Source organism: Salvelinus fontinalis, chromosome 17, assembly GCF_029448725.1.
Source record: "Salvelinus fontinalis isolate EN_2023a chromosome 17, ASM2944872v1, whole genome shotgun sequence".
In the NCBI taxonomy this organism is placed as follows: domain Eukaryota; kingdom Metazoa; phylum Chordata; class Actinopteri; order Salmoniformes; family Salmonidae; genus Salvelinus; species Salvelinus fontinalis.
Window position 1 is genome coordinate 7,686,408 of NC_074681.1, and position 27,613 is coordinate 7,714,020.

At 53.5% G+C, this 27,613-nt stretch overlaps 2 protein-coding genes across 2 annotated transcripts in view; both read right to left on the reverse strand.

The window, feature by feature from the left end:
• Nucleotides 1-11,898, reverse strand: part of si:ch211-106k21.5 (uncharacterized) — a 37,157-nt gene extending 25,259 nt beyond the window's left edge. Inside the window, exon 1 of the mRNA XM_055866044.1 lies at nucleotides 11,524-11,898. Coding sequence (XP_055722019.1) covers nucleotides 11,524-11,536 — 13 coding nt within the window. The 5' untranslated portion in view covers nucleotides 11,537-11,898. The remainder of the gene's footprint in view (nucleotides 1-11,523) is intronic.
• Nucleotides 11,899-16,186: 4,288 nt separating this feature from the next.
• The window catches only part of ndc1 (NDC1 transmembrane nucleoporin), a gene marked incomplete in the record, with an annotated part of 29,330 nt that continues 17,903 nt past the window's right edge, over nucleotides 16,187-27,613 (reverse strand). Inside the window, 2 exon segments of the mRNA XM_055866045.1 lie at nucleotides 16,187-16,668; nucleotides 27,221-27,381. Of these exon segments, the coding sequence (XP_055722020.1) occupies nucleotides 16,605-16,668; nucleotides 27,221-27,381 (225 nt within the window).

A 27,613-nucleotide genomic window follows, 5' to 3' on the forward strand; every position in this document is an offset into this window, starting at 1 on the left:
TTATATAACAGGAAAGCTGTGGTGTTTGATTATATGAAAGGAAAACTGTGGTCCTAGATTATATAACAGGAAAGCTGTGGTCCTAGATTATATAACAGGAAAGCTGTGGTGTTTGATTATATGACAGGAAAACTGTGGTCCTAGATTATATAACAGGAAAGCTGTGGTCCTAGATTATATGACAGGAAAACTGTGGTCCTAGATTATATAACAGGAAAGCTGTGGTCCTAGATTATATAACAGGAAAGCTGTGGTGTTTGATTATATGACAGGAAAACTGGGGTCCTAGATTATATAACAGGAAAGCTGTGGTCCTAGATTATATAACAGGAAAGCTGTGGTGTTTGATTATATGACAGGAAAACTGTGGTCCTAGATTATATGACAGGAAAACTGTGGTCCTAGATTATATAACAGGAAAACTGTGGTCCTTGATTATATGACAGGAAAACTGTGGTCCTAGATTATATAACAGGAAAGCTGTGGTCCTAGATTATATAACAGGAAAGCTGTGGTGTTTGATTATATGACAGGAAAACTGTGGTCCTAGATTATATAACAGGAAAGCTGTGGTCCTAGATTATATAACAGGAAAGCTGTGGTGTTTGATTATATGACAGGAAAGCTGTGGTCCTAGATTATATAACAAGAAAGCTGTGGTCCTAGATTATATGACAGGAAAACTGTGGTCCTAGATTATATGACAGGAAAACTGTGGTCCTAGATTATATGACAGGAACGTTTTAAAAGGGTTCTAAAGTTTATAATTTTCACTTAAAAATGTCAGATTTGATTTGCCCTAACGAAAAATGTTTCAAGCGTGTGTGTGTGTGTGTGTGTGTGTGTGTGTGTGTGTGTGTGTGTGTGTGTGTGTGTGTGTGTTCACTGATACAGAGGAGGAAGGTTTATTCTGAGAACTCTGTGGTGATCTCATTCTAGAACAATGTGAGCTGCTACATCCTGTCTCTCTCTCTCTCTCTCTCTCTGTCTCTCTCTGTCTCTCTCTCTCCTTCCCTCTCTCTCTCTGTCTCTCTCTCTCTCTGTCTCTCTCTGTCTCTCTCTCTCCTTCCCTCTCTCTCTCTCTCTCTCTCTCTCTCTCTGTCTCTCTCTGTCTCTCTCTGTCTCTCTCTGTCTCTCTCTCTCCTTCCCTCTCTCTCTCTGTCTCTCTCTCTCTGTCTCTCTCTCTCTCTCTCTCCTTCCCCCTCTCTCTCTCTCTTTCTCTCTCTCTCCCTCTGTCTCTCTCTGTCTCAATTAAATTCAAGGGGCTTTATTGGCATGGGAAACATATGTTTACATTGCCAAAGCAAGTGAAATAAACAAGAAACAAAAGTGAGAAGAAACACAAAACAACATCAAATGTCCAGTAAACATGACATCATGGAGGATACCGACGCTTCAGATAGTATATTATCAGCTATGTACATTTTAACAATGTGTAAATAGTTGTAGTATGACTAGTAGGGGAAGAGAAGAAATTAGTTGAATACAGGTTTTATTTACAGTGTTGTCGTCTCACTGGTTGACCTTTTCTTGTGGCAACAGCTCATCCATCTTGCTGCTGTGACGGTACACTGTGGTATTTCACCCAGTAGATATGGGAGTTTATCAATGTGTGATTTGTTTTCAAATTCTTTGTGGGTCTGTGTATTCTGAGGGAAATATGTGTCTCTAATATGGTCATACATTGGGGCAGGAGGTTAGGAAGAGCAGCTCAGTTTCCACCTCATTTTATGGGCAGTGTGCACATATCCTGTCTTCTCTCGAGAGCCAGGTCTGTCTATAGCGGCCTTTCTCAATAGCAAGGCTATGCTCACTGAGTCTGTACATCTTAAGTTTGGGTCAGTCACAGTGGTCAGGTATTCTGCCACTGTGTTCTCTCTGTTTAGGGTCAGTCACCATGGTCAGGTATTCTGCCACTGTGTACTCTCTGTTTAGGGTCAGTCACAGTGGTCAGGTATTCTGCCACTGTGTACTCTCTGTTTAGGGTCAGTCACCATGGTCAGGTATTCTGCCACTGTGGACTCTCTGTTTAGGGTCAGTCACAGTGGTCAGGTATTCTGCCACTGTGTACTCTCTGTTTAGGGTCAGTCACAGTGGTCAGGTATTCTGCCACTGTGGACTCTCTGTTTAGGGTCAGTCACCATGGTCAGGTATTCTGCCACTGTGGACTCTCTGTTTAGGGTCAGTCACCATGGTCAGGTATTCTGCCACTGTGGACTCTCTGTTTAGGGTCAGTCACCATGGTCAGGTATTCTGCCACTGTGTACTCTCTGTTTAGGGTCAGTCACAGTGGTCAGGTATTCTGCCACTGTGTACTCTCTGTTTAGGGTCAGTCACCATGGTCAGGTATTCTGCCACTGTGGACTCTCTGTTTAGGGTCAGTCACCATGGTCAGGTATTCTGCCACTGTGGACTCTCTGTTTAGGGTCAGTCACCATGGTCAGGTATTCTGCCACTGTGTACTCTCTGTTTAGGGTCAGTCACAGTGGTCAGGTATTCTGCCACTGTGGACTCTCTGTTTAGGGTCAGTCACCATGGTCAGGTATTCTGCCACTGTGGACTCTCTGTTTAGGGTCAGTCACCATGGTCAGGTATTCTGCCACTGTGGACTCTCTGTTTAGGGTCAGTCACCATGGTCAGGTATTCTGCCACTGTGTACTCTCTGTTTAGGGTCAGTCACTATGGTCAGGTATTCTGCCACTGTGGACTCTCTGTTTAGGGTCAGTCACCATGGTCAGATATTTTGCCACTGTGGACTCTCTGTTTAGGGTCAGTCACCATGGTCAGGTATTCTGCCACTGTGTACTCTCTGTTTAGGGTCAGTCACCATGGTCAGGTATTCTGCCACTGTGGACTCTCTGTTTAGGGTCAGTCACCATGGTCAGGTATTCTGCCACTGTGGACTCTCTGTTTAGGGTCAGTCTCAGTGGTCAGGTATTCTGCCACTGTGTACTCTCTGTTTAGGGTCAGTCACAGTGGTCAGGTATTCTGCCACTGTGTACTCTCTGTTTAGGGTCAGTCACCATGGTCAGGTATTCTGCCACTGTGTACTCTCTGTTTAGGGTCAGTCACCATGGTCAGGTATTCTGCCACTGTGGACTCTCTGTTTAGGGTCAGTCACCATGGTCAGGTATTCTGCCACTGTGTACTCTCTGTTTAGGGTCAGTCACAGTGGTCAGGTATTCTGCCACTGTGGACTCTCTGTTTAGGGTCAGTCACCATGGTCAGGTATTCTGCCACTGTGGACTCTCTGTTTAGGGTCAGTCACCATGGTCAGGTATTCTGCCACTGTGTACTCTCTGTTTAGGGTCAGTCACAGTGGTCAGGTATTCTGCCACTGTGGACTCTCTGTTTAGGGTCAGTCACCATGGTCAGGTATTCTGCCACTGTGGACTCTCTGTTTAGGGTCAGTCACCATGGTCAGGTATTCTGCCACTGTGTACTCTCTGTTTAGGGTCAGTCACAGTGGTCAGGTATTCTGCCACTGTGGACTCTCTGTTTAGGGTCAGTCACCATGGTCAGGTATTCTGCCACTGTGGACTCTCTGTTTAGGGTCAGTCACAGTGGTCAGGTATTCTGCCACTGTGGACTCTCTGTTTAGGGTCAGTCACAGTGGTCAGGTGTTCTGCCACTGTGTACTCTCTGTTTAGGGTCAGTCACAGTGGTCAGGTGTTCTGCCACTGTGGACTCTCTGTTTAGGGTCAGTCACCATGGTCAGGTATTCTGCCACTGTGGACTCTCTGTTTAGGGTCAGTCACAGTGGTCAGGTGTTCTGCCACTGTGGACTCTCTGTTTAGGGTCAGTCACCATGGTCAGGTGTTCTGCCACTGTGTACTCTCTGTTTAGGGTCAGTCACCATGGTCAGGTGTTCTGCCACTGTGTACTCTCTGTTTAGGGTCAGTCACCATGGTCAGGTATTCTGCCACTGTGGACTCTCTGTTTAGGGTCAGTCACAGTGGTCAGGTATTCTGCCACTGTGTACTCTCTGTTTAGGGTCAGTCACCATGGTCAGGTATTCTGCCACTGTGTACTCTCTGTTTAGGGTCAGTCACCATGGTCAGGTATTCTGCCACTGTGGACTCTCTGTTTAGGGTCAGTCACCATGGTCAGGTATTCTGCCACTGTGTACTCTCTGTTTAGGGTCAGTCACAGTGGTCAGGTATTCTGCCACTGTGGACTCTCTGTTTAGGGTCAGTCACCATGGTCAGGTATTCTGCCACTGTGGACTCTCTGTTTAGGGTCAGTCACCATGGTCAGGTATTCTGCCACTGTGTACTCTCTGTTTAGGGTCAGTCACAGTGGTCAGGTATTCTGCCACTGTGGACTCTCTGTTTAGGGTCAGTCACCATGGTCAGGTATTCTGCCACTGTGGACTCTCTGTTTAGGGTCAGTCACCATGGTCAGGTATTCTGCCACTGTGTACTCTCTGTTTAGGGTCAGTCACAGTGGTCAGGTATTCTGCCACTGTGGACTCTCTGTTTAGGGTCAGTCACCATGGTCAGGTATTCTGCCACTGTGGACTCTCTGTTTAGGGTCAGTCACAGTGGTCAGGTATTCTGCCACTGTGGACTCTCTGTTTAGGGTCAGTCACAGTGGTCAGGTGTTCTGCCACTGTGTACTCTCTGTTTAGGGTCAGTCACAGTGGTCAGGTGTTCTGCCACTGTGGACTCTCTGTTTAGGGTCAGTCACCATGGTCAGGTATTCTGCCACTGTGGACTCTCTGTTTAGGGTCAGTCACAGTGGTCAGGTGTTCTGCCACTGTGGACTCTCTGTTTAGGGTCAGTCACCATGGTCAGGTGTTCTGCCACTGTGGACTCTCTGTTTAGGGTCAGTCACAGTGGTCAGGTATTCTGCCACTGTGGACTCTCTGTTTAGGGTCAGTCACCATGGTCAGGTATTCTGCCACTGTGGACTCTCTGTTTAGGGTCAGTCACCATGGTCAGGTATTCTGCCACTGTGGACTCTCTGTTTAGGGTCAGTCACAGTGGTCAGGTATTCTGCCACTGTGGACTCTCTGTTTAGGGTCAGTCACAGTGGTCAGGTGTTCTGCCACTGTGTACTCTCTGTTTAGGGTCAGTCACAGTGGTCAGGTGTTCTGCCACTGTGGACTCTCTGTTTAGGGTCAGTCACCATGGTCAGGTATTCTGCCACTGTGGACTCTCTGTTTAGGGTCAGTCACAGTGGTCAGGTGTTCTGCCACTGTGGACTCTCTGTTTAGGGTCAGTCACCATGGTCAGGTGTTCTGCCACTGTGTACTCTCTGTTTAGGGTCAGTCACCATGGTCAGGTGTTCTGCCACTGTGTACTCTCTGTTTAGGGTCAGTCACCATGGTCAGGTATTCTGCCACTGTGGACTCTCTGTTTAGGGTCAGTCACAGTGGTCAGGTATTCTGCCACTGTGTACTCTCTGTTTAGGGTCAGTCACCATGGTCAGGTATTCTGCCACTGTGTACTCTCTGTTTAGGGTCAGTCACCATGGTCAGGTATTCTGCCACTGTGGACTCTCTGTTTAGGGTCAGTCACCATGGTCAGGTATTCTGCCACTGTGTACTCTCTGTTTAGGGTCAGTCACAGTGGTCAGGTATTCTGCCACTGTGGACTCTCTGTTTAGGGTCAGTCACCATGGTCAGGTATTCTGCCACTGTGGACTCTCTGTTTAGGGTCAGTCACCATGGTCAGGTATTCTGCCACTGTGTACTCTCTGTTTAGGGTCAGTCACAGTGGTCAGGTATTCTGCCACTGTGGACTCTCTGTTTAGGGTCAGTCACCATGGTCAGGTATTCTGCCACTGTGGACTCTCTGTTTAGGGTCAGTCACCATGGTCAGGTATTCTGCCACTGTGTACTCTCTGTTTAGGGTCAGTCACAGTGGTCAGGTATTCTGCCACTGTGGACTCTCTGTTTAGGGTCAGTCACCATGGTCAGGTATTCTGCCACTGTGGACTCTCTGTTTAGGGTCAGTCACAGTGGTCAGGTATTCTGCCACTGTGGACTCTCTGTTTAGGGTCAGTCACAGTGGTCAGGTGTTCTGCCACTGTGTACTCTCTGTTTAGGGTCAGTCACAGTGGTCAGGTGTTCTGCCACTGTGGACTCTCTGTTTAGGGTCAGTCACCATGGTCAGGTATTCTGCCACTGTGGACTCTCTGTTTAGGGTCAGTCACAGTGGTCAGGTGTTCTGCCACTGTGGACTCTCTGTTTAGGGTCAGTCACCATGGTCAGGTGTTCTGCCACTGTGGACTCTCTGTTTAGGGTCAGTCACCATGGTCAGGTGTTCTGCCACTGTGGACTCTCTGTTTAGGGTCAGTCACTATGGTCAGGTGTTCTGCCACTGTGGACTCTCTGTTTAGCAACGAATAGCATTATAGTTTGTTCTGTTTTTTGGTTGATTCTTTCCTGTGTGAAATAGTTCTCTTTTTGCTTTCTCATAATTTGGTTGGGTCTAATTGTGTTTCTGTTCTGAGGCTCTTTGGAGTCTGATTGTGTTTGTGAACTGAGCCCCAGAACCAGTTGGCTGAGGGGACTTTTCTCCAGGTTCATCTCTCTGTAGGTGAGATGGTGGAATGTGTGGGCATCGCTTCCTTCTAGGCGGATGTATAATTTTAACAGGTACTTTCTGGATGTTGATAACTAGCGGGTATCGTCCTAATTCTGCTCTGCATTATTTGGGGTTTTGCATTGCACAAAGTATATTTTTCAGAATTCTGCATGCAGTCTCAATTTGGTGTTTGTCCCATTTTGTGAATTCTTGGTTGGTGAGCGGACCCCAGAACTCACAACCATAGAGGACAATGGGTTCTATAACTGATTGAAGTCATTTTATTTAGTCAATGTTTATGTTCCTATTTATGGCATAGAAAGCCCTACTTGTCTTGTCTCTTAGATCGTTTACAGCCCCCCCCACTCTCTCACAGCCTCCCTCTCCCTCTCTCTCTCACAGCCTCCCTCTCCCTCTACCCCTCTCTCTCTCTCACAGCCTCCCTCTCCCTCTACCTCTCTCATAGCCTCCCTCTCCTGCTACCCCTCTCTCTCTCACAGCCTCCCTCTCCCTCTACCTCTCTCTCTCTCACAGCCTCCCTCTCCCTCTCTCTCTCTCACAGCCTCCCTCTCCCTCTACCTCTCTCTCACAGCCTCCCTCTCCCTCTACCCCTCTCTCTCTCTCTCACACAGCCTCCCTCTCCCTCTACCTCTCTCTCTCACAGCCTCTCTCTCACAGCCTCCCTCTCCCTCTCAGCCTCCCTCTCCCTCTCTCTCTCACAGCCTCCCTCTCCCTCTCTCTCTCACAGCCTCCCTCTCCCTCTCTCCCCCTCTCTCTCTCTCACAGCCTCCCTCTCCCCCTCTCTCTCACAGCCTCCCTCTCCCCCTCTCTCTCTCTCACAGCCTCCCTCTCCCCCTCTCTCTCTCTCACAGCCTCCCTCTCCCCCTCTCTCTCTCACAGCCTCCCTCTACCTCTCTCTCTCTCACAGCCTCCCTCTCCCCCTCTCTCTCTCTCACAGCCTCCCTCTCCCTCTACCTCTCTCTCTCTCGCCCTCTCTTTCTATTTGGAAGTTTCCTCCAAGATAACAGCGTTATTATATTCTGGAATTCTCTGGACTTTTTCTTCTAAACCCTTTTTGCACAAAAAATTGATTTATCTTTCGATGGTGTTACACTATGGCGTTACAGTATGGTGTAAACCCCGTTGCCGGGGTTCAGCTGTGTGCCCACTGTGCCAACATCAGGACATATTGGACACATTGCCCTAGGATGAGCTACTGCTGTACTGTTTACCACGCTTGCCAAATATCAGAACTCAACATCGAACAGATCTTGCAGAATACTTTTGAGGTATTCTGAACCATTTTCAATGATGTTGAAACTACTTTCAACGTCTTCTCCTCCAGGACCACTGGACCGATTGGGATCAACGTCTTCTCCTCCAGGACCACTGGACCGATTGGGTTCAACGTCTTCTCCTCCAGGACCACTGGACCGATTGGGATCAACGTATTCTCCTCCAGGACCACTGGACCGATTGGGATCAACGTCTTCTCCTACAGGACCACTGGACCGATTGGGATCAACGTCTTCTCCTCCAGGACCACTGGACCGATTGGGATCAACGTCTTCTTCTCCAGGACCACTGGACCGATTGGGATCAACGTCTTCTCCTCCAGGATCACTGGACCGATTGGGATCAACGTCTTCTCCTCCAGGAACACTGGACCGATTGGGACCAACGTCTTCTCCTCCAGGACCACTGGACCGATTGGGACCAACGTCTTCTTCTCCAGGACCACTGGACCGATTGGGATCAACGTCTTCTCCTCCAGGATCACTGGACCGATTGGGATCAACGTCTTCTCCTCCAGGATCACTGGACCGATTGGGACCAACGTCTTCTCCTCCAGGACCACTGGACCGATTGGGACCAACGTCTTCTTCTCCAGGACCACTGGACCGATTGGGATCAACGTCTTCTCCTCCAGGACCACTGGACCGATTGGGACCAACGTCTTCTTCTCCAGGACCACTGGACCGATTGGGACCAACGTCTTCTTCTCCAGGAACACTGGACCGATTGGACAATGTAGTATATATCATCTATGTACCCATGTCTTTAAATTAAAACATTTTCCAGGACTCGAGCTCAAACAATATGGCCGCAATGAGTTTGCATGAATCGTTTCAACAGCGCCACCATGTGGCATAAGTGAACCATACTTTACAGGTTAGCTAGACTCATATCCCTGAGCATGTGTGGCAAATTTATATCACTCTGAATCAAACAGATTAAGAGATATAAACATGTTTCCATTATAGCGCCCCCGTGTGGTCGATCTGAATGTGCTCGCATATGTTTAGTCTTGACAGTGTCTGGAGCATGTTCTGTTACAATATGAATACCGGTGTCGGATTTAATTGCATTTATGTGCCAGACCACGCCCACATTATTGTTTATAGGCCAGTAGCGGCCATGTGGTTTGAAATACTAGCCTGCACAATTTAGCGTTGAGAGACCTTGGTCAATACGGGGCGGCAGGTAGCCTAGTGGTTAGAGCAGGTAGCCTAGTGGTTAGAGGCAGGTAGCCTAGTGGTTAGAGGCAGGTAGCCTAGTGGTTAGAGGCAGGTAGCCTAGTGGTTAGAGGCAGGTAGCCTAGTGGTTAGAGGCAGGTAGCCTAGTGGTTAGAGCAGGTAGCCTAGTGGTTAGAGCAGGTAGCCTAGTGGTTAGAGACAGGTAGCCTAGTGGTTAGAGCAGGTAGCCTAGTGGTTAGAGACAGGTAGCCTAGTGGTTAGAGCAGGTAGCCTAGTGGTTAGAGCAGGTAGCCTAGTGGTTAGAGCAGGTAGCCTAGTGGTTAGAGCAGGTAGCCTAGTGGTTAGAGCAGGTAGCCTAGTGGTTAGAGACAGGTAGCCTAGTGGTTAGAGACAGGTAGCCTAGTGGTTAGAGACAGGTAGCCTAGTGGTTAGAGCAGGTAGCCTAGTGGTTAGAGCAGGTAGCCTAGTGGTTAGAGACAGGTAGCCTAGTGGTTAGAGACAGGTAGCCTAGTGGTTAGAGACAGGTAGCCTAGTGGTTAGAGACAGGTAGCCTAGTGGTTAGAGACAGGTAGCCTAGTGGTTAGAGACAGGTAGCCTAGTGGTTAGAGACAGGTAGCCTAGTGGTTAGAGACAGGTAGCCTAGTGGTTAGAGACAGGTAGCCTAGTGGTTAGAGACAGGTAGCCTAGTGGTTAGAGACAGGTAGCCTAGTGGTTAGAGACAGGTAGCCTAGTGGTTAGAGCAGGTAGCCTAGTGGTTAGAGCAGGTAGCCTAGTGGTTAGAGCAGGTAGCCTAGTGGTTAGAGACAGGTAGCCTAGTGGTTAGAGCAGGTAGCCTAGTGGTTAGAGACAGGTAGCCTAGTGGTTAGAGCAGGTAGCCTAGTGGTTAGAGACAGGTAGCCTAGTGGTTAGAGCAGGTAGCCTAGTGGTTAGAGACAGGTAGCCTAGTGGTTAGAGACAGGTAGCCTAGTGGTTAGAGACAGGTAGCCTAGTGGTTAGAGACAGGTAGCCTAGTGGTTAGAGACAGGTAGCCTAGTGGTTAGAGACAGGTAGCCTAGTGGTTAGAGACAGGTAGCCTAGTGGTTAGAGACAGGTAGCCTAGTGGTTAGAGACAGGTAGCCTAGTGGTTAGAGACAGGTAGCCTAGTGGTTAGAGACAGGTAGCCTAGTGGTTAGAGCAGGTAGCCTAGTGGTTAGAGCAGGTAGCCTAGTGGTTAGAGCAGGTAGCCTAGTGGTTAGAGACAGGTAGCCTAGTGGTTAGAGCAGGTAGCCTAGTGGTTAGAGACAGGTAGCCTAGTGGTTAGAGCAGGTAGCCTAGTGGTTAGAGACAGGTAGCCTAGTGGTTAGAGCAGGTAGCCTAGTGGTTAGAGACAGGTAGCCTAGTGGTTAGAGCAGGTAGCCTAGTGGTTAGAGCAGGTAGCCTAGTGGTTAGAGCAGGTAGCCTAGTGGTTAGAGCAGGTAGCCTAGTGGTTAGAGCAGGTAGCCTAGTGGTTAGAGACAGGTAGCCTAGTGGTTAGAGACAGGTAGCCTAGTGGTTAGAGACAGGTAGCCTAGTGGTTAGAGACAGGTAGCCTAGTGGTTAGAGCGTTGGACTAGTAAGGGTGCTAGATCGATGCCCCTGAGCTGACAAGGTAAAAATCTGTCGTTCTGCCCCTGAACAAGGCAGTTAACCCACTGTTCCCCGGTAGGCCGTCATTGAAAATAAGAATTTGTTCTTAACTGACTTGCCTAGTAAAATAAAGGTTAAAAAAATACATGCCATGTATCAAGTTTCGTGCCGATTGGTCATTCGGTGCCAGGGAAGTACCGTTTAAAGTGTTTTTCTCAAAATGGCGGGAAATACATCAAAGCGGACTTTATGGTTTCTGAGGCAAATTTCATCCTTGAGTGGTGAGAGACCGATGTATAAAACTTCACGACTCTAGGTCAAATGGTGTGAGAGGCGTGAGCTTTCAAATTGTGCATGTTCAACCGCTTGTTATAGCGCCACCATCTGGCCAATTGGCATTGGGGATTGCATGTCAGAGGGTGTGGCCTTTGGCCATTTACCATCATGCAAGGTTGCACCCTCCTAGGCCATATCATCTCACGGGAATTAGCATTTTCGTACCAACAATAAGGTTTGACCAATTTAGCTGCGGGACCCTTAACTAGACTAGATTTATACTTCATTACATCCACTGGACTGAAAGTTAGAGAGACATAAATTAACAAGTGAAACACTTTAGTTACAAGGGGATCATCTCCTGCTTTACAAAATGGTTACGAGTACTTCACAATAACTGAACTTAGATGTTACTTAAAAAAAATATATATATATATATATATATATGACAATAAACCAAAACAAACTAATTACTTACGGATGCAGCAGGTACTGTAAACACAAAGATAATTCAGCGCTGAATATAATATTACAAACCATAATAACTCGTTCATTAACTATCACAATTTACTTTCTTGCTATTCCCCATTTCTAATAAACACATATGTAAATGAGTGTATAATTTGTCTTACCTTTAACGACCATGGCTGTCAACCTGTTGCCTGGTCTTCACTACATGTCCAGACACAGCCAACGACCATGGCTGTCAACCTGTCCTCCACAGCCCGTACTGTATGTGTCCAAGTGTAAAACGCTTACAACAGCAGACACAAGAAGCCAAGCCCTCCTTATCACGTCAAGCTAACGAACTAATCCCTCCCTCCTCTCTCCTGGGGCTCTCCAGTGAAGGTGTGTCCCTTCCAGCACTGTACAACTCCAAACGGAATGTGGAAATTCTGCTTCCCGTGTGTGTGTGCGCGTGCGTGCGTGCGAGTTTAGAAACATTGACAGGGGATAAAAGGAGCGCAAACTTCCCTTAAAATGCATCTCCGGTATAGTTCACGGTACACCCTTCCCGCGCCCCGGTAATATTGTAGCCTAGTACTAGTGCGCGCTCTGGTGGTCGTCTTTTGCGCAACGTTACAAGTGTTCAAACGTGAAAGTGGTCAAATGACTTTACTGCCTATGAACACTAGATAGTAGTGTTGGAGATTATGGTGCATAGTTCATATCAACAAAGTAATATAGAAAATATGGTTTAATTTACAGCTGGAAAAAGTCGCAATAAATTGAGTCCAGCACATACATGAAATATATAGCTGTTACTTAGGGAAAATAAGAATAACATTTTTATGTACAGTTTAACTTTTTATTTTATTTTTTATTTCACCTTTATTTAACCAGGTAGGCCAGTTGAGAACAAGTTCTCATTTACAATTGCGACCTGGCCAAGATAAAGCAAAGCAGTGCGACACAAACAACAACACAGAGTTACACATGGAGTAAAACAAACATACAGTCAATAACACAATAGAAAAAGTATATGTACGGTGTGTGGAAATGTGGTAAGATTAGGGAGGTAAGGCAATAAATAGGCCATAGTGGTGAAATAATTACAATTTAGCAGATTAATACAGGAGTGATAGATGAGCAGATGATGATGTGCAAGTAGAGATACTGGGGTGCAAAAGAGCAACAACAAAAAAATAACAATATGGGGATGAGGTAGTTGGGTGGGCTATTTACAGATGTGTACAGTTACAGTGATCGGTAAGCTGCTCTAACAGCTGATGCTTAAAGTTAGTGAGGGAGATATGAGTCTCCAACTTCAGCGATTTTTGCAATTCGTTCCAGTCATTGGCAGCAGAGAACTGGAAGGAAAGGCGGCCAAAGAGGTGTTGGCTTTGGGGATGACCAGTGAGATATACCTGCTGGAGGGCGTGCTACGGGTGGGTGTTGCTATGGTGACCAGTGAGGCGGGGATTACCAAGCAAAGACTCATAGATGACCTGGAGCCAGTGGGTTTGGCGACGAATATGTAGCGACGGCCAACCAACAAGAGCATACAGGTCACGGTGGTGGGTAGTATATGGGGCTTTGGTGACAAAATGGATGGCACTGTGATAGCAAACTGGATGCAGTCTGAGTAGAGTGCTGGAGGCTATTTTGTAAATGACATCGCAGAAGTCAAGGATCGGTAGGATAGTCAGTTTTACGAGGGTGTATTTGGCAGAATGAGTGAAGGAGGGTTTGTTGCGAAATAGGAAGCCGATTCCAGATTTAATTTTGGATTGGAGATGCTTAATGTGAGTCTGGAAGGAGAGTTTACAGTCTAACCAGACACCTAGGTATTTGTAGTTGTCCACATATTCTAAATCAGAACCGTCCAGAGTAGTGATGCTGGACGGGCGGGAGGGTGAGGGCAGCAATTGGTTGAAGAGCATGCATTCAAAAGCAGTTGGAGGCCACAGAAGGAGAGTTGTATGGCATTGAAGCTCGTTTGGAGGTTTGTTAACACAGTATCCAAAGGGCCAGATGTATACAGAATGGTGTCTCAGTGGTGTAAGGCACTGCATCACAGTGCTAGCTGTGCCACCAGAGACTCCGGGTTTGAGCCCAGGCTCTGTCTCAGTGGTGTAAGGCACTGCATCACAGTGCTAGCTGTGCCACCAGAGACTCCGGGTTCGAGCCCAGGCTCTGTCTCAGTGGTGTAAGGCAGTGCATCACAGTGCTAGCTGTGCCACCAGAGACTCCGGTTTCGAGCCCAGGCTCTGTCTGTCTCTGCAGGGTTCAATTCTAGGGCCGACTCTTTTCTCTGTATATATCATTGATGTCGCTCTTGCTGCTGGTGATTCTCTGATCCACCTCTACGCAGACGACACCATTCTAAATTGTATTATTTTTCTCCCCCTTTTTTCTCCCCAATTTCATAGTATCCAATTGTTAGTAGTTACTGTCTTGTCTTATTGCTGCAACTCCCATACGGGCTCGGGAGAGACGAAGGTCGAAAGCCATGCGCCCTCCGAAACACAACCCAACCAAGCCGCACTGCTTCTTAACACAGCGCGCAATGCAACCCGGAAGCCAGCCGCACCAATGTGTTGGAGGAAACACCGTGCACCCGGCTCCCTTGGTTAGCGCGCACTGCGCCCGGCCCGCCACAGGAGTCGCTGGTGCGCGATGAGACAAGGATATCCCTACCGGGCCAAACCCTCCCTAACCCGGACGATGCTAGGCCAATTATGCGTCACCCCACGGACCTCCCGGTCGCGGCCGGCTGCGACAGAGCACGAACCCAGAGTCTCTGGTGGCGCAGCTAGCGCTGCGATGCAGTGGGCCACCCAGGAGGCCTTTTATGTTTATTCTTAACCTCTGATTCCTCGTCTGGTCTCTTCTTTGCACCTGTGTCCAACCTCACCACGTTACAGTAAATGTCTCTTGCAGCCGGTGATGTAAATGTCTCTAGCGGCCGGTGATGTAAATGTCTCTAGCGGCCGGTGATGTAAATGTCTCTAGCGGCCGGTGATGTAAATGTCTCTAGCGGCCGGTGATGTAAATGTCTCTAGCGGCCGGTGATGTAAATGTCTCTAGCGGCCGGTGATGTAAATGTCTCTAGCGGCCGGTGATGTAAATGTCTCTAGCGGCCGGTGATGTAAATGTCTCTAGCGGCCGGTGATGTAAATGTCTCTAGCGGTCGGTGATGTAAATGTCTCTAGCGGCCGGTGATGTAAATGTCTCTTGCGGGGGATGGATGAACAACATTGTAGTTAACTCCACAATACTAACCTAATTGACAGAGTGAGAAGACGGAATCATATACAGAATAAAAATATTGAAAACATGCATCCTGTTTGCAACAAGGCACTAAAGTAATACTGCAAAAAATATAGCAAAGCAATTAAATACAAAGTGTTATGTTTGTTCAAATCCAATAGATTACTGAGTACCTCTCCATATTTTCAAGCGTAGTGGTGGCTGCATCATGTTATGGGTATGCTTGTAATCGTTAAGGACTGGGGAGTTTTTCAGGATAAAAAAAATGTATGGAATGGACCTAAGCACAGGCAAAATCCTAGAGGAAAACCTGGTTCAGTCTGCTTTCCACCAGACACTGGGAGACAAATTCCCCTTTCAGCAGGACAATAACCTAAAACACAAGGCCAAATCTACACTGGAGTTGCTTACCAAGACGACACAATCCTGTCTCGGAGCCCGAAGGATAATTCCTTGGTTTTGCTCTGACATGCACTGTCAACTGTGGACCCTTATATAGACAGGTGTGTGTCTATCCAAATCATTTCCAATCAACTGAATTTACCACAGGTGGACTCCAATCAAGTTGTAGAAACATCTCAAGGATGATCAATGGAAACAGGAAGCACCGGAGCTCAATTTTGAGTCTCATAGCAAAGGGTCTGAATACTTGTGTAAATAAGGTATTTCTGTTTCTTTTTCATATTTATTTTTATTTTTTTTAACTTTTGCTTATGTATTGATGAGGAAAACAATTTATTTAATCAATTTTAGAATAAGGCTGTAATGTAACAAAATGTGTAAAAAGTCTAGCGGTCTGGATACTTTCTCCTCCACTTACCTCAAGTCCTTTACTATCAAACATATGACTAAGAACGTCTGTGCATGAAAGATATTCTATTCATGTTGGTTCTAGATCTAACGCTAGCCTAAACAAGGGTTCCTATGGTTAGAACCCATTACAGGGGAACCACAGACATTCTATAGAGAATAGATCTAAAGGGGGTGATCTGGGAAGACACCTGTCACCTGGGAGATCTTTGCGATCTTTCTGCATGGTTTGTCATGTAACCCATGTAACCTAAACATACTGTATTGTTGACAAACTTAATGTAGGCTATTATGAAATACACATATATATTCATGTTGTGTCCCACTTCGATGTTATGAGGTTAAAACATGTTACCTACATTAAGACCTAAACGATGTAGCAGTTAGCAGTAGCCTGGTGTAGCGATAGCAACACAAAATGTTTTCATAATTCACTGTTTTTCAGCAGTCATTAAAGTATTGCTAAAATATTATGTAGAATAGGATAGTCACTCAGCATAGAATTTTATAAAAAAGTTCTGTTTATTAAAGTTTTATTTTCTTGTCGAGTTTAATATCCCTTCAAGGAACCAGATTTACACATATTTCAGAGTAAGTTTCTCTCCTGCGACATGTGCCAATAATCTACTCCGGTAGTGGAAACGTCACGGGGCGTGTTGAGGATTACGCTGTACCTGGAGTGGTCTGTGTGCTAGTACGCACGGCAGCGCCCTCTGCTGGGCAAAACACTTCTCTACAGATGTAAACGCATGAACCAAAATGAGACCAAGGCATCTTTACAAAACATTTTATTCATTCACTATGTAGTCATCGATCATACGTGAACTCAAGTTAAGACTTTTCAAAGACTTCCTAGACGTATGTCACAATCCCGTTCATTTCAGTTTAAAGCGGAAAACATTCACAAGCATCTTTTGTAGCAATTTGTCAGATGGATAAAACATTATTGACAAACAAAAACCAACTAACAAGAACTTGGAAGCATCCATGTTTTCTACAAACAGTCTAGGCATCCAATTCAAATTTGGCACTTTCAAGACCTTTCAATAGGAAGCACAGCCACACACAGCCACACACACACACACACAGCCACACACACACACACACACAGCCACACACAGCCACACACACACACAGCCACACACTACCATTGTCATCAGCTAAGTGACAGACAGACTCGCTCACACCGTCACTCTTTATACTCCAGGAAGTGCTGCAGTCTCTTCCTGTGCTCTGCGGACATCTGGACAGCGCTGGAAACCAGGGAGACACGAATCAGACGATCAAATCCGTGTTTGCAGGACAAAGATAAACTTTCAAACTAAGCTTCACATCCACAACGGCAAAACATGAATACACCTATTCTATAGCAGTAGTAGATGACCTGACCAAACTCATTGTGGGACCAAAACATGATTACACCTATTCTATAGCAGTAGTAGATGACCTGACCAAACTCATTGTGGGACCAAAACATGAATACACCTATTCTATAGCAGTAGTAGATGACCTGACCAAACTCATTGTGGGACCAAAACATGATTACACCTATTCTATAGCAGTAGTAGATGACCTGACCAAACTCATTGTGGGACCAAAACATGATTACACCTATTCTATAGCAGTAGTAGATGACCTGACCAAACTCATTGTGGGACCAAAACATGATTACACCTATTCTATAGCAGTAGTAGATGACCTGACCAAACTCATTGTGGGACCAAAACATGATTACACCTATTCTATAGCAGTAGTAGATGACCTGACCAAACTCATTGTGGGACCAAAACATGATTACACCTATTCTATAGCAGTAGTAGATGACCTGACCAAACTCATTGTGGGACCAAAACATGATTACACCTATTCTATAGCAGTAGTAGATGACCTGACCAAACTCATTGTGGGACCAAAACATGATTACACCTATTCTATAGCAGTAGTAGATGACCTGACCAAACTCATTGTGGGACCAAAACATGATTACACCTATTCTATAGCAGTAGTAGATGACCTGACCAAAACATTAGAAAGGACTGTGTTGGAGCAATTGAGTTTTTGGCCTCTGTGTGGCAGTGTGCTCAACTGCCACCCCCCCATGTTACCGTATCTATCAGGTCCAGCCCCCCCCCCATAGTACCGTATCTATCAGGTCCAGCCCCCCCCCCCCATGTTACCGTATCCTTCAGGTCCAGCCCCCCCCCCATAGTACCGTATCTATCAGGTCCAGCCCCCCCCCCCCCCCCATGTTACCGTATCCTTCAGGTCCAGCCCCCCCCCCATAGTACCGTATCTATCAGGTCCAGCCCCCCCCCCATGTTACCGTATCCTTCAGGTCCAGCCCCCCCCCATGTTACCGTATCTATCAGGTCCAGCCCCCCCCCCATGTTACCGTATCCTTCAGGTCCAGCCCCCCCCCCCCCATAGTACCGTATCTATCAGGTCCAGCCCTCCCCCATGTTACCGTATCTATCAGGTCCAGCCCCCCCCCCCATGTTACCGTATCCTTCAGGTCCAGCCCCCCCCCCCCCCCCATAGTGCCGTATCTTTCAGGTCCAGCCCCCCCCCATAGTGCCGTATCGTTCAGGTCCAGCCCCCCCCATAATACCGTATCGTTCAGGTCCAGCCCCCCCCCCCCCCCCATAGTACCGTATCGTTCAGGTCCAGCCCCCCCCCCCCCATAGTACCGTATCGTTCAGGTCCAGCCCCCCCCATAGTACCGTATCGTTCAGGTCCAGCCCCCCCCCCCCCATAGTACCGTATCGTTCAGGTCCAGCCCGCCCCCCCCCCATAGTACCGTATCGTTCAGGTCCAGCCCCCCCCCCCCCCCCCCCATAGTACCGTATCTATCAGGTCCAGCCCTCCCCCATGTTACCGTATCTATCAGGTCCAGCCCCCCCCCCCCATGTTACCGTATCCTTCAGGTCCAGCCCCCCCCCCCCCCCCCATAGTGCCGTTTCTTTCAGGTCCAGCCCCCCCCCATAGTGCCGTATCGTTCAGGTCCAGCCCCCCCCATAATACCGTATCGTTCAGGTCCAGCCCCCCCCCCCCCCCCATAGTACCGTATCGTTCAGGTCCAGCCCCCCCCCATAGTACCGTATCGTTCAGGTCCAGCCCCCCCCCATAGTACCGTATCGTTCAGGTCCAGCCCCCCATAGTACCGTATCGTTCAGGTCCAGCCCCCCATAGTACCGTATCGTTCAGGTCCAGCCCCCCCCCCCCCCCCCCCCCCCCCCATAGTACCGTGTCGTTCAGGTCCAGCCCCCCCCCCCCCCCCCCCATAGTACCGTATCGTTCAGGTCCAGCCCCCCCCCCCCCCCCCATAGTACCGTATCGTTCAGGTCCAGCCCCCCATAGTACCGTATCGTTCAGGTCCAGCCCCCCCCCCCCATAGTACCGTATCGTTCAGGTCCAGCCCCCCCCCCCCCCATAATACCGTATCGTTCAGGTCCAGCCCCCCCCCCCCATAGTACCGTATCGTTCAGGTCCAGCCCCCCCCCATAGTACCGTATCGTTCAGGTCCAGCCCCCCCCCCCCCCATAGTACCGTATCGTTCAGGTCCAGCCCCCCCCCCCCCCCCCATAGTACCGTATCGTTCAGGTCCAGCCCCCCCCCCCCCCCCCCATAGTACCGTATCGTTCAGGTCCAGCCCCCCCGCCCCCCCCATAGTACCGTATCATTCAGGTCCAGCCCCCCCCCCCATAGTACCGTATCGTTCAGGTCCAGCCCCCCCCCCCACAGTACCGTATCGTTCAGGTCCAGCCCCCCCCCCCCCCACAGTACCGTATCGTTCAGGTCCAGCCCCCCCCCCCCCCCCCCATAGTACCGTATCGTTCAGGTCCAGCCCCCCCCCCCCCCCCCCCCCCCCATAGTACCATATCGTTCTGGTCAAGCCCCCCCCCCCCCCCCCCCCCCATAGTACCGTATCGTTCAGGTCCAGCCCCCCCCCACCCCCCCCCATAGTAGCGTATCGTTCAGGTCCAGCCCATAGTACCGTATCGATCAGGTCCAGCCCCCCCCCCCCCAACAGTACCGTATCGTTCAGGTCCAGCCCCCCCCCCCCAGAGTACCGTATCGTTCAGGTCCAGCCCCCCCCCCAGAGTACCGTATCGTTCAGGTCCAGCCCCCCCCCCAGAGTACCGTATCGTTCAGGTCCAGCCCCCCCCCCCCCCCCCATAGTACCGTATCGTTCAGGTCCAGCCCCCCCCCATAGTACCGTATCGTTCAGGTCCAGCCCCCCCCCCCCCCCCATAGTACCGTATCGTTCAGGTCCAGCCCCCCCCCCCCCATAGTACCGTATCGTTCAGGTCCAGCCCCCCCCCCCCCCCCCATAGTACCGTATCGTTCAGGTCCAGCCCCCCATAGTACCGTATCGTTCAGGTCCAGCCCCCCCCCCCATAGTACCGTATCGTTCAGGTCCAGCCCCCCCCCCCCCATAGTACCGTATCGTTCAGGTCCAGCCCCCCCCCCATAGTACCGTATCGTTCAGGTCCAGCCCACCCCCCCCAGAGTACCGTATCGTTCAGGTCCAGCCCCCCCCCCCCCCCCCAGAGTACCGTATCGTTCAGGTCCAGCCCCCCCCCCCCCCCCAGAGTACCGTATCGTTCAGGTCCAGCCCCCCCCCCCCCCCATAGTACCGTATCGTTCAGGTCCAGCCCCCCCCCCCCCCCCCCCCCATAGTACCGTATCGTTCAGGTCCAGCCCCCCCCCCCATAGTACCGTATCGATCAGGTCCAGCCCCCCCCCCCCCCCATAGTACCGTATCGTTCAGGTCCAGCCCCCCCCCATAGTACCGTATCGTTCAGGTCCAGCCCCCCCCCATAGTACCGTATCGTTCAGGTCCAGCCCCCCCCCCCCCCCCATAGTACCGTATCGTTCAGGTCCAGCCCCCCCCCCCCCCATAGTACCGTATCGTTCAGGTCCAGCCCCCCCCCCCCCCCCCATAGTACCGTATCGTTCAGGTCCAGCCCCCCATAGTACCGTATCGTTCAGGTCCAGCCCCCCCCCCCCATAGTACCGTATCGTTCAGGTCCAGCCCCCCCCCCCCCCATAGTACCGTATCGTTCAGGTCCAGCCCCCCCCCATAGTACCGTATCTATCAGGTCCAGCCCCCCCCCCCCCATGTTACCGTATCCTTCAGGTCCAGCCCCCCCCCCCATAGTACCGTATCTATCAGGTCCAGCCCCCCCCCCCCCCCATGTTACCGTATCCTTCAGGTCCAGCCCCCCCCCCATAGTACCGTATCTATCAGGTCCAGCCCCCCCCCCCATGTTACCGTATCCTTCAGGTCCAGCCCCCCCCCATGTTACCGTATCTATCAGGTCCAGCCCCCCCCCCCATGTTACCGTATCCTTCAGGTCCAGCCCCCCCCCCCCCCATAGTACCGTATCTATCAGGTCCAGCCCTCCCCCATGTTACCGTATCTATCAGGTCCAGCCCCCCCCCCCATGTTACCGTATCCTTCAGGTCCAGCCCCCCCCCCCCCCCCATAGTGCCGTATCTTTCAGGTCCAGCCCCCCCCCATAGTGCCGTATCGTTCAGGTCCAGCCCCCCCCATAATACCGTATCGTTCAGGTCCAGCCCCCCCCCCCCCCCCATAGTACCGTATCGTTCAGGTCCAGCCCCCCCCCATAGTACCGTATCGTTCAGGTCCAGCCCCCCCCATAGTACCGTATCGTTCAGGTCCAGCCCCCCCCCCCCCCCATAGTACCGTATCGTTCAGGTCCAGCCCGCCCCCCCCCATAGTACCGTATCGTTCAGGTCCAGCCCCCCCCCCCCCCCCCCCATAGTACCGTATCTATCAGGTCCAGCCCTCCCCCATGTTACCGTATCTATCAGGTCCAGCCCCCCCCCCCCATGTTACCGTATCCTTCAGGTCCAGCCCCCCCCCCCCCCCCCATAGTGCCGTATCTTTCAGGTCCAGCCCCCCCCCCATAGTGCCGTATCGTTCAGGTCCAGCCCCCCCCATAATACCTTATCGTTCAGGTCCAGCCCCCCCCCCCCCCCATAGTACCGTATCGTTCAGGTCCAGCCCCCCCCCATAGTACCGTATCGTTCAGGTCCAGCCCCCCCCCATAGTACCGTATCGTTCAGGTCCAGCCCCCCATAGTACCGTATCGTTCAGGTCCAGCCCCCCATAGTACCGTATCGTTCAGGTCCACCCCCCCCCCCCCCCCCCCCCCCCCATAGTACCGTGTCGTTCAGGTCCAGCCCCCCCCCCCCCCCCCCCATAGTACCGTATCGTTCAGGTCCAGCCCCCCCCCCCCCCCCCATAGTACCGTATCGTTCAGGTCCAGCCCCCCATAGTACCGTATCGTTCAGGTCCAGCCCCCCCCCCCATAGTACCGTATCGTTCAGGTCCAGCCCCCCCCCCCCCATAATACCGTATCGTTCAGGTCCAGCCCCCCCCCCCCATAGTACCGTATCGTTCAGGTCCAGCCCCCCCCCATAGTACCGTATCGTTCAGGTCCAGCCCCCCCCCCCCCATAGTACCGTATCGTTCAGGTCCAGCCCCCCCCCCCCCCCCCCATAGTACCGTATCGTTCAGGTCCAGCCCCCCCCCCCCCCCCCCCATAGTACCGTATCGTTCAGGTCCAGCCCCCCCGCCCCCCCCATAGTACCGTATCATTCAGGTCCAGCCCCCCCCCCCCATAGTACCGTATCGTTCAGGTCCAGCCCCCCCCCCCCCACAGTACCGTATCGTTCAGGTCCAGCCCCCCCCCCCCCCACAGTACCGTATCGTTCAGGTCCAGCCCCCCCCCCCCCCCCCCCCATAGTACCGTATCGTTCAGGTCCAGCCCCCCCCCCCCCCCCCCCCCCCATAGTACCATATCGTTCTGGTCAAGCCCCCCCCCCCCCCCCCCCCATAGTACCGTATCGTTCAGGTCCAGCCCCCCCCCACCCCCCCCATAGTAGCGTATCGTTCAGGTCCAGCCCATAGTACCCGTATCGATCAGGTCCAGCCCCCCCCCCCCCAACAGTACCGTATCGTTCAGGTCCAGCCCCCCCCCCCCAGAGTACCGTATCGTTCAGGTCCAGCCCCCCCCCCAGAGTACCGTATCGTTCAGGTCCAGCCCCCCCCCCAGAGTACCGTATCGTTCAGGTCCAGCCCCCCCCCCCCCCCCCATAGTACCGTATCGTTCAGGTCCAGCCCCCCCCCATAGTACCGTATCGTTCAGGTCCAGCCCCCCCCCCCCCCCCATAGTACCGTATCGTTCAGGTCCAGCCCCCCCCCCCCCATAGTACCGTATCGTTCAGGTCCAGCCCCCCCCCCCCCCCCATAGTACCGTATCGTTCAGGTCCAGCCCCCCATAGTACCGTATCGTTCAGGTCCAGCCCCCCCCCCCCCCATAGTACCGTATCGTTCAGGTCCAGCCCCCCCCCCCCCCATAGTACCGTATCGTTCAGGTCCAGCCCCCCCCCCATAGTACCGTATCGTTCAGGTCCAGCCCACCCCCCCCAGAGTACCGTATCGTTCAGGTCCAGCCCCCCCCCCCCCCCCCCAGAGTACCGTATCGTTCAGGTCCAGCCCCCCCCCCCCCCCCCAGAGTACCGTATCGTTCAGGTCCAGCCCCCCCCCCCCCCCATAGTACCGTATCGTTCAGGTCCAGCCCCCCCCCCCCCCCCCCCCCCATAGTACCGTATCGTTCAGGTCCAGCCCCCCCCCCCCATAGTACCGTATCGATCAGGTCCAGCCCCCCCCCCCCCCCATAGTACCGTATCGTTCAGGTCCAGCCCCCCCCCATAGTACCGTATCGTTCAGGTCCAGCCCCCCCCCATAGTACCGTATCGTTCAGGTCCAGCCCCCCCCCCCCCCCATAGTACCGTATCGTTCAGGTCCAGCCCCCCCCCCCCCATAGTACCGTATCGTTCAGGTCCAGCCCCCCCCCCCCCCCCCATAGTACCGTATCGTTCAGGTCCAGCCCCCCCATAGTACCGTATCGTTCAGGTCCAGCCCCCCCCCCCCCATAGTACCGTATCGTTCAGGTCCAGCCCCCCCCCCCCCCATAGTACCGTATCGTTCAGGTCCAGCCCCCCCCCCATAGTACCGTATCGTTCAGGTCCAGCCCACCCCCCCCAGAGTACCGTATCGTTCAGGTCCAGCCCCCCCCCCCCCCCCCCAGAGTACCGTATCGTTCAGGTCCAGCCCCCCCCCCCCCCCCAGAGTACCGTATCGTTCAGGTCCAGCCCCCCCCCCCCCCCATAGTACCGTATCGTTCAGGTCCAGCCCCCCCCCCCCCCCCCCCATAGTACCGTATCGTTCAGGTCCAGCCCCCCCCCCCATAGTACCGTATCGATCAGGTCCAGCCCCCCCCCCCCCCCATAGTACCGTATCGTTCAGGTCCAGCCCCCCCCCATAGTACCGTATCGTTCAGGTCCAGCCCCCCCCCCCCACAGTACCGTATCGTTCAGGTCCAGCCCCCCCCCCCCCCCCCCCCATAGTACCGTATCGTTCAGGTCCAGCCCCCCCCCCCCATAGTACCGTATCGTTCAGGTCCAGCCCCCCCCCCCCCCCCATAGTACCGTATCGTTCAGGTCCAGCCCCCCCCCCCCCCTCCCCATAGTACCGTATCGTTCAGGTCCAGCCCCCCCCCCCCATAGTACCGTATCGTTCAGGTCCAGCCCCCCCCCCAATAGTACCGTATCGTTCAGGTCCAGCCCCCCCCCATAGTACCGTATCGTTCAGGTCCAGCCCCCCCCCCCACAGTACCGTATCGTTCAGGTCCAGCCCCCCCCCCCCCCCCATAGTACCGTATCGTTCAGGTCCAGCCCCCCCCCCCCCCCCCATAGTACCGTATCGTTCAGGTCCAGCCCCCCCCCCCCATAGTACCGTATCGTTCAGGTCCAGCCCCCCCCCCCCTCCCCATAGTACCGTATCGTTCAGGTCCAGCCCCCCCCCCCCATAGTACCGTATCGATCAGGTCCAGCCCCCCCCCCCCCCCATAGTATCGTTCAGGTCCAGCCCCCCCCCCATAGTACCGTATCGTTCAGGTCCAGCCCCCCCCCCCCCCCACAGTACCGTATCGTTCAGGTCCAGCCCCCCCCCCCCCCCCCATAGTACCGTATCGTTCAGGTCCAGCCCCCCCCCCCCCATAGTACCGTATCGTTCAGGTCCAGCCCCCCCCCCCCATAGTACCGTATCGTTCAGGTCCAGCCCCCCCCCCCTCCCCATAGTACCGTATCGTTCAGGTCCAGCCCCCCCCCCCCCTCCCCCATAGTACCGTATCGTTCAGGTCCAGCCCCCCCCCCCCCCCCATAGTACCGTATCGTTCAGGTCCAGCCCCCCCCCCATAGTACCGTATCGTTCAGGTCCAGCCCCCCCCCCCCACAGTACCGTATCGTTCAGGTCCAGCCCCCCCCCCCCCCCCCCCCCATAGTACCGTATCGTTCAGGTCCAGCCCCCCCCCCCCCATAGTACCGTATCGTTCAGGTCCAGCCCCCCCCCCCCCCATAGTACCGTATCGTTCAGGTCCAGCCCCCCCCCCCCCCCTCCCCATAGTACCGTATCGTTCAGGTCCAGCCCCCCCCCCCCCCTCCCCATAGTACCGTATCGTTCAGGTCCAGCCCCCCCCCCCCCTCCCCATAGTACCGTATCGTTCAGGTCCAGCCCCCCCCCCCCCATAGTACCGTATCGTTCAGGTCCAGCCCCCCCCCCCATAGTACCGTATCGTTCAGGTCCAGCCCCCCCCCCCACAGTACCGTATCGTTCAGGTCCAGCCCCCCCCCATAGTACCGTATCGTTCAGGTCCAGCCCCCCCCCCCCCATAGTACCGTATCGTTCAGGTCCAGCCCCCCCCCCCCCATAGTACCGTATCGTTCAGGTCCAGCCCCCCCCCCCCCTCCCCATAGTACCGTATCGTTCAGGTCCAGCCCCCCCCCCCCCCTCCCCATAGTACCGTATCGTTCAGGTCCAGCCCCCCCCCCCCCAGAGTACCGTATCGTTCAGGTCCAGCCCCCCCCCCCCCATAGTACCGTATCGTTCAGGTCCAGCCCCCCCCCCCCCATAGTACCGTATCGTTCAGGTCCAGCCCCCCCCCCCCCTCCCCATAGTACCGTATCGTTCAGGTCCAGCCCCCCCCCCCCCCCCATAGTACCGTATCGTTCAGGTCCAGCCCCCCCCCCCCCCCATAGTACCGTATCGTTCAGGTCCAGCCCCCCCCCCCCCCATAGTACCGTATCGTTCAGGTCCAGCCCCCCCCCCCCACAGTACCGTATCGTTCAGGTCCAGCCCCCCCCCCCCCTCCCCATAGTACCGTATCGTTCAGGTCCAGCCCCCCCCCCCCCCTCCCCATAGTACCGTATCGTTCAGGTCCAGCCCCCCCCCCCCCCCATAGTACCGTATCGTTCAGGTCCAGCCCCCCCCCCCCCCCATAGTACCGTATCGTTCAGGTCCAGCCCCCCCCCCCCCCCCCCCCACAGTACCGTATCGTTCAGGTCCAGCCCCCCCCCCCCCCCCCCCCATAGTACCGTATCGTTCAGGTCCAGCCCCCCCCCCCCCCATAGTACCGTATCGTTCAGGTCCAGCCCCCCCCCCCATAGTACCGTATCGTTCAGGTCCAGCCCCCCCCCCCCCCCCCCATAGTACCGTATCGTTCAGGTCAGCCCCCCCCCCCCCCAATAGTACCGTATCGTTCAGGTCCAGCCCCCCCCCCCCCCCCCATAGTACCGTATCGTTCAGGTCCAGCCCCCCCCCCCCCATAGTACCGTATCGTTCAGGTCCAGCCCCCCCCCCCAGAGTACCGTATCGTTCAGGTCCAGCCCCCCCCCCCCCCCATAGTACCGTATCGTTCAGGTCCAGCCCCCCCCCCATAGTACCGTATCGTTCAGGTCCAGCCCCCCCCCCCCCTCCCCATAGTACCGTATCGTTCAGGTCCAGCCCCCCCCCCCCCCCCATAGTACCGTATCGTTCAGGTCCAGCCCCCCCCCCCCCCCCCCATAGTACCGTATCGTTCAGGTCCAGCCCCCCCCCCCCCATAGTACCGTATCGTTCAGGTCCAGCCCCCCCCCCCCATAGTACCGTATCGTTCAGGTCCAGCCCCCCCCCCCCCCCCCATAGTACCGTATCGTTCAGGTCCAGCCCCCCCCCCCCAATAGTACCGTATCGTTCAGGTCCAGCCCCCCCCCCCCCCCCCATAGTACCGTATCGTTCAGGTCCAGCCCCCCCCCCCCCCCCCCCCGCCCCCCATAGTACCGTATCGTTCAGGTCCAGCCCCCCCCGACACAGTACCGTATCGTTCAGGTCCAGCCCCCCCCCCCACAGTACCGTATCGTTCAGGTCCAGCCCCCCCCCCCACAGTACCGTATCGTTCAGGTCCAGCCCCTCCCCCCCCCCCCCCCCCCCATAGTACCGTATCGTTCAGGTCCAGCCCCCCCATAGTACCGTATCGTTCAGGTCCAGCCCCCCCCCCCATAGTACCGTATCGTTCAGGTCCAGCCCCCCCCCCCCCCCCATAGTACTGTATCGTTCAGGTCCAGCCCCCCCCCCCCATAGTACCGTATCGTTCAGGTCCAGCCCCCCCATAGTACCGTATCGTTCAGGTCCAGCCCCCCCCCCCCCCATAGTACCGTATCTTTCAGGTCCAGCCCCTCCCCCCATAGTACCCTATCGTTCAGGTCCAGCCCCCCCCCCCATAGTACCGTATCTTTCAGGTCCAGCCCCCCCCCCCCCCCCCCCCATAGTACCGTATCTTTCAGGTCCAGACCCCCCCATAGTACCGTATCTTTCAGGTCCAGACCCCCCCATAGTACCGTATCGTTCAGGTCCAGGACAGCATTAAAGTGTTTAACTACAGCTGCTATTCTTACTGGAGGTGTCCTCCGAAGGTGGCTGTGATCCTGTAGACAGCGGTCTTGAGGGTGGATCGCAGGGCGAAGCGGAGCGTCTTGTAACTGTCATCTCCCATACTGCAGGAACAGTGACCTGGTTTAGAGGAGGTATGGGGTAGCTTGAAGTGACGATCCACAGCCTGGAGGAGAGGGAGGGGGTTGAGGAGAGGGAGGGGGTTGGAGGAGAGGGAGAGGGAGGGGTTGGAGGAGAGGGAGAGGGTTGGAGGAGAGGGAGAGGGAGGGGTTGGAGGAGAGGGAGTCTCTGTCCCCCTTCCCTCTCCTCTCTCTTAGCCTCTCTCTCCCTCCTTCTCTCTCTCCTCTCCTCTCAACAGTGTGCCGTATGGCCCTGGCGGAGGATAATAGATAATTCTA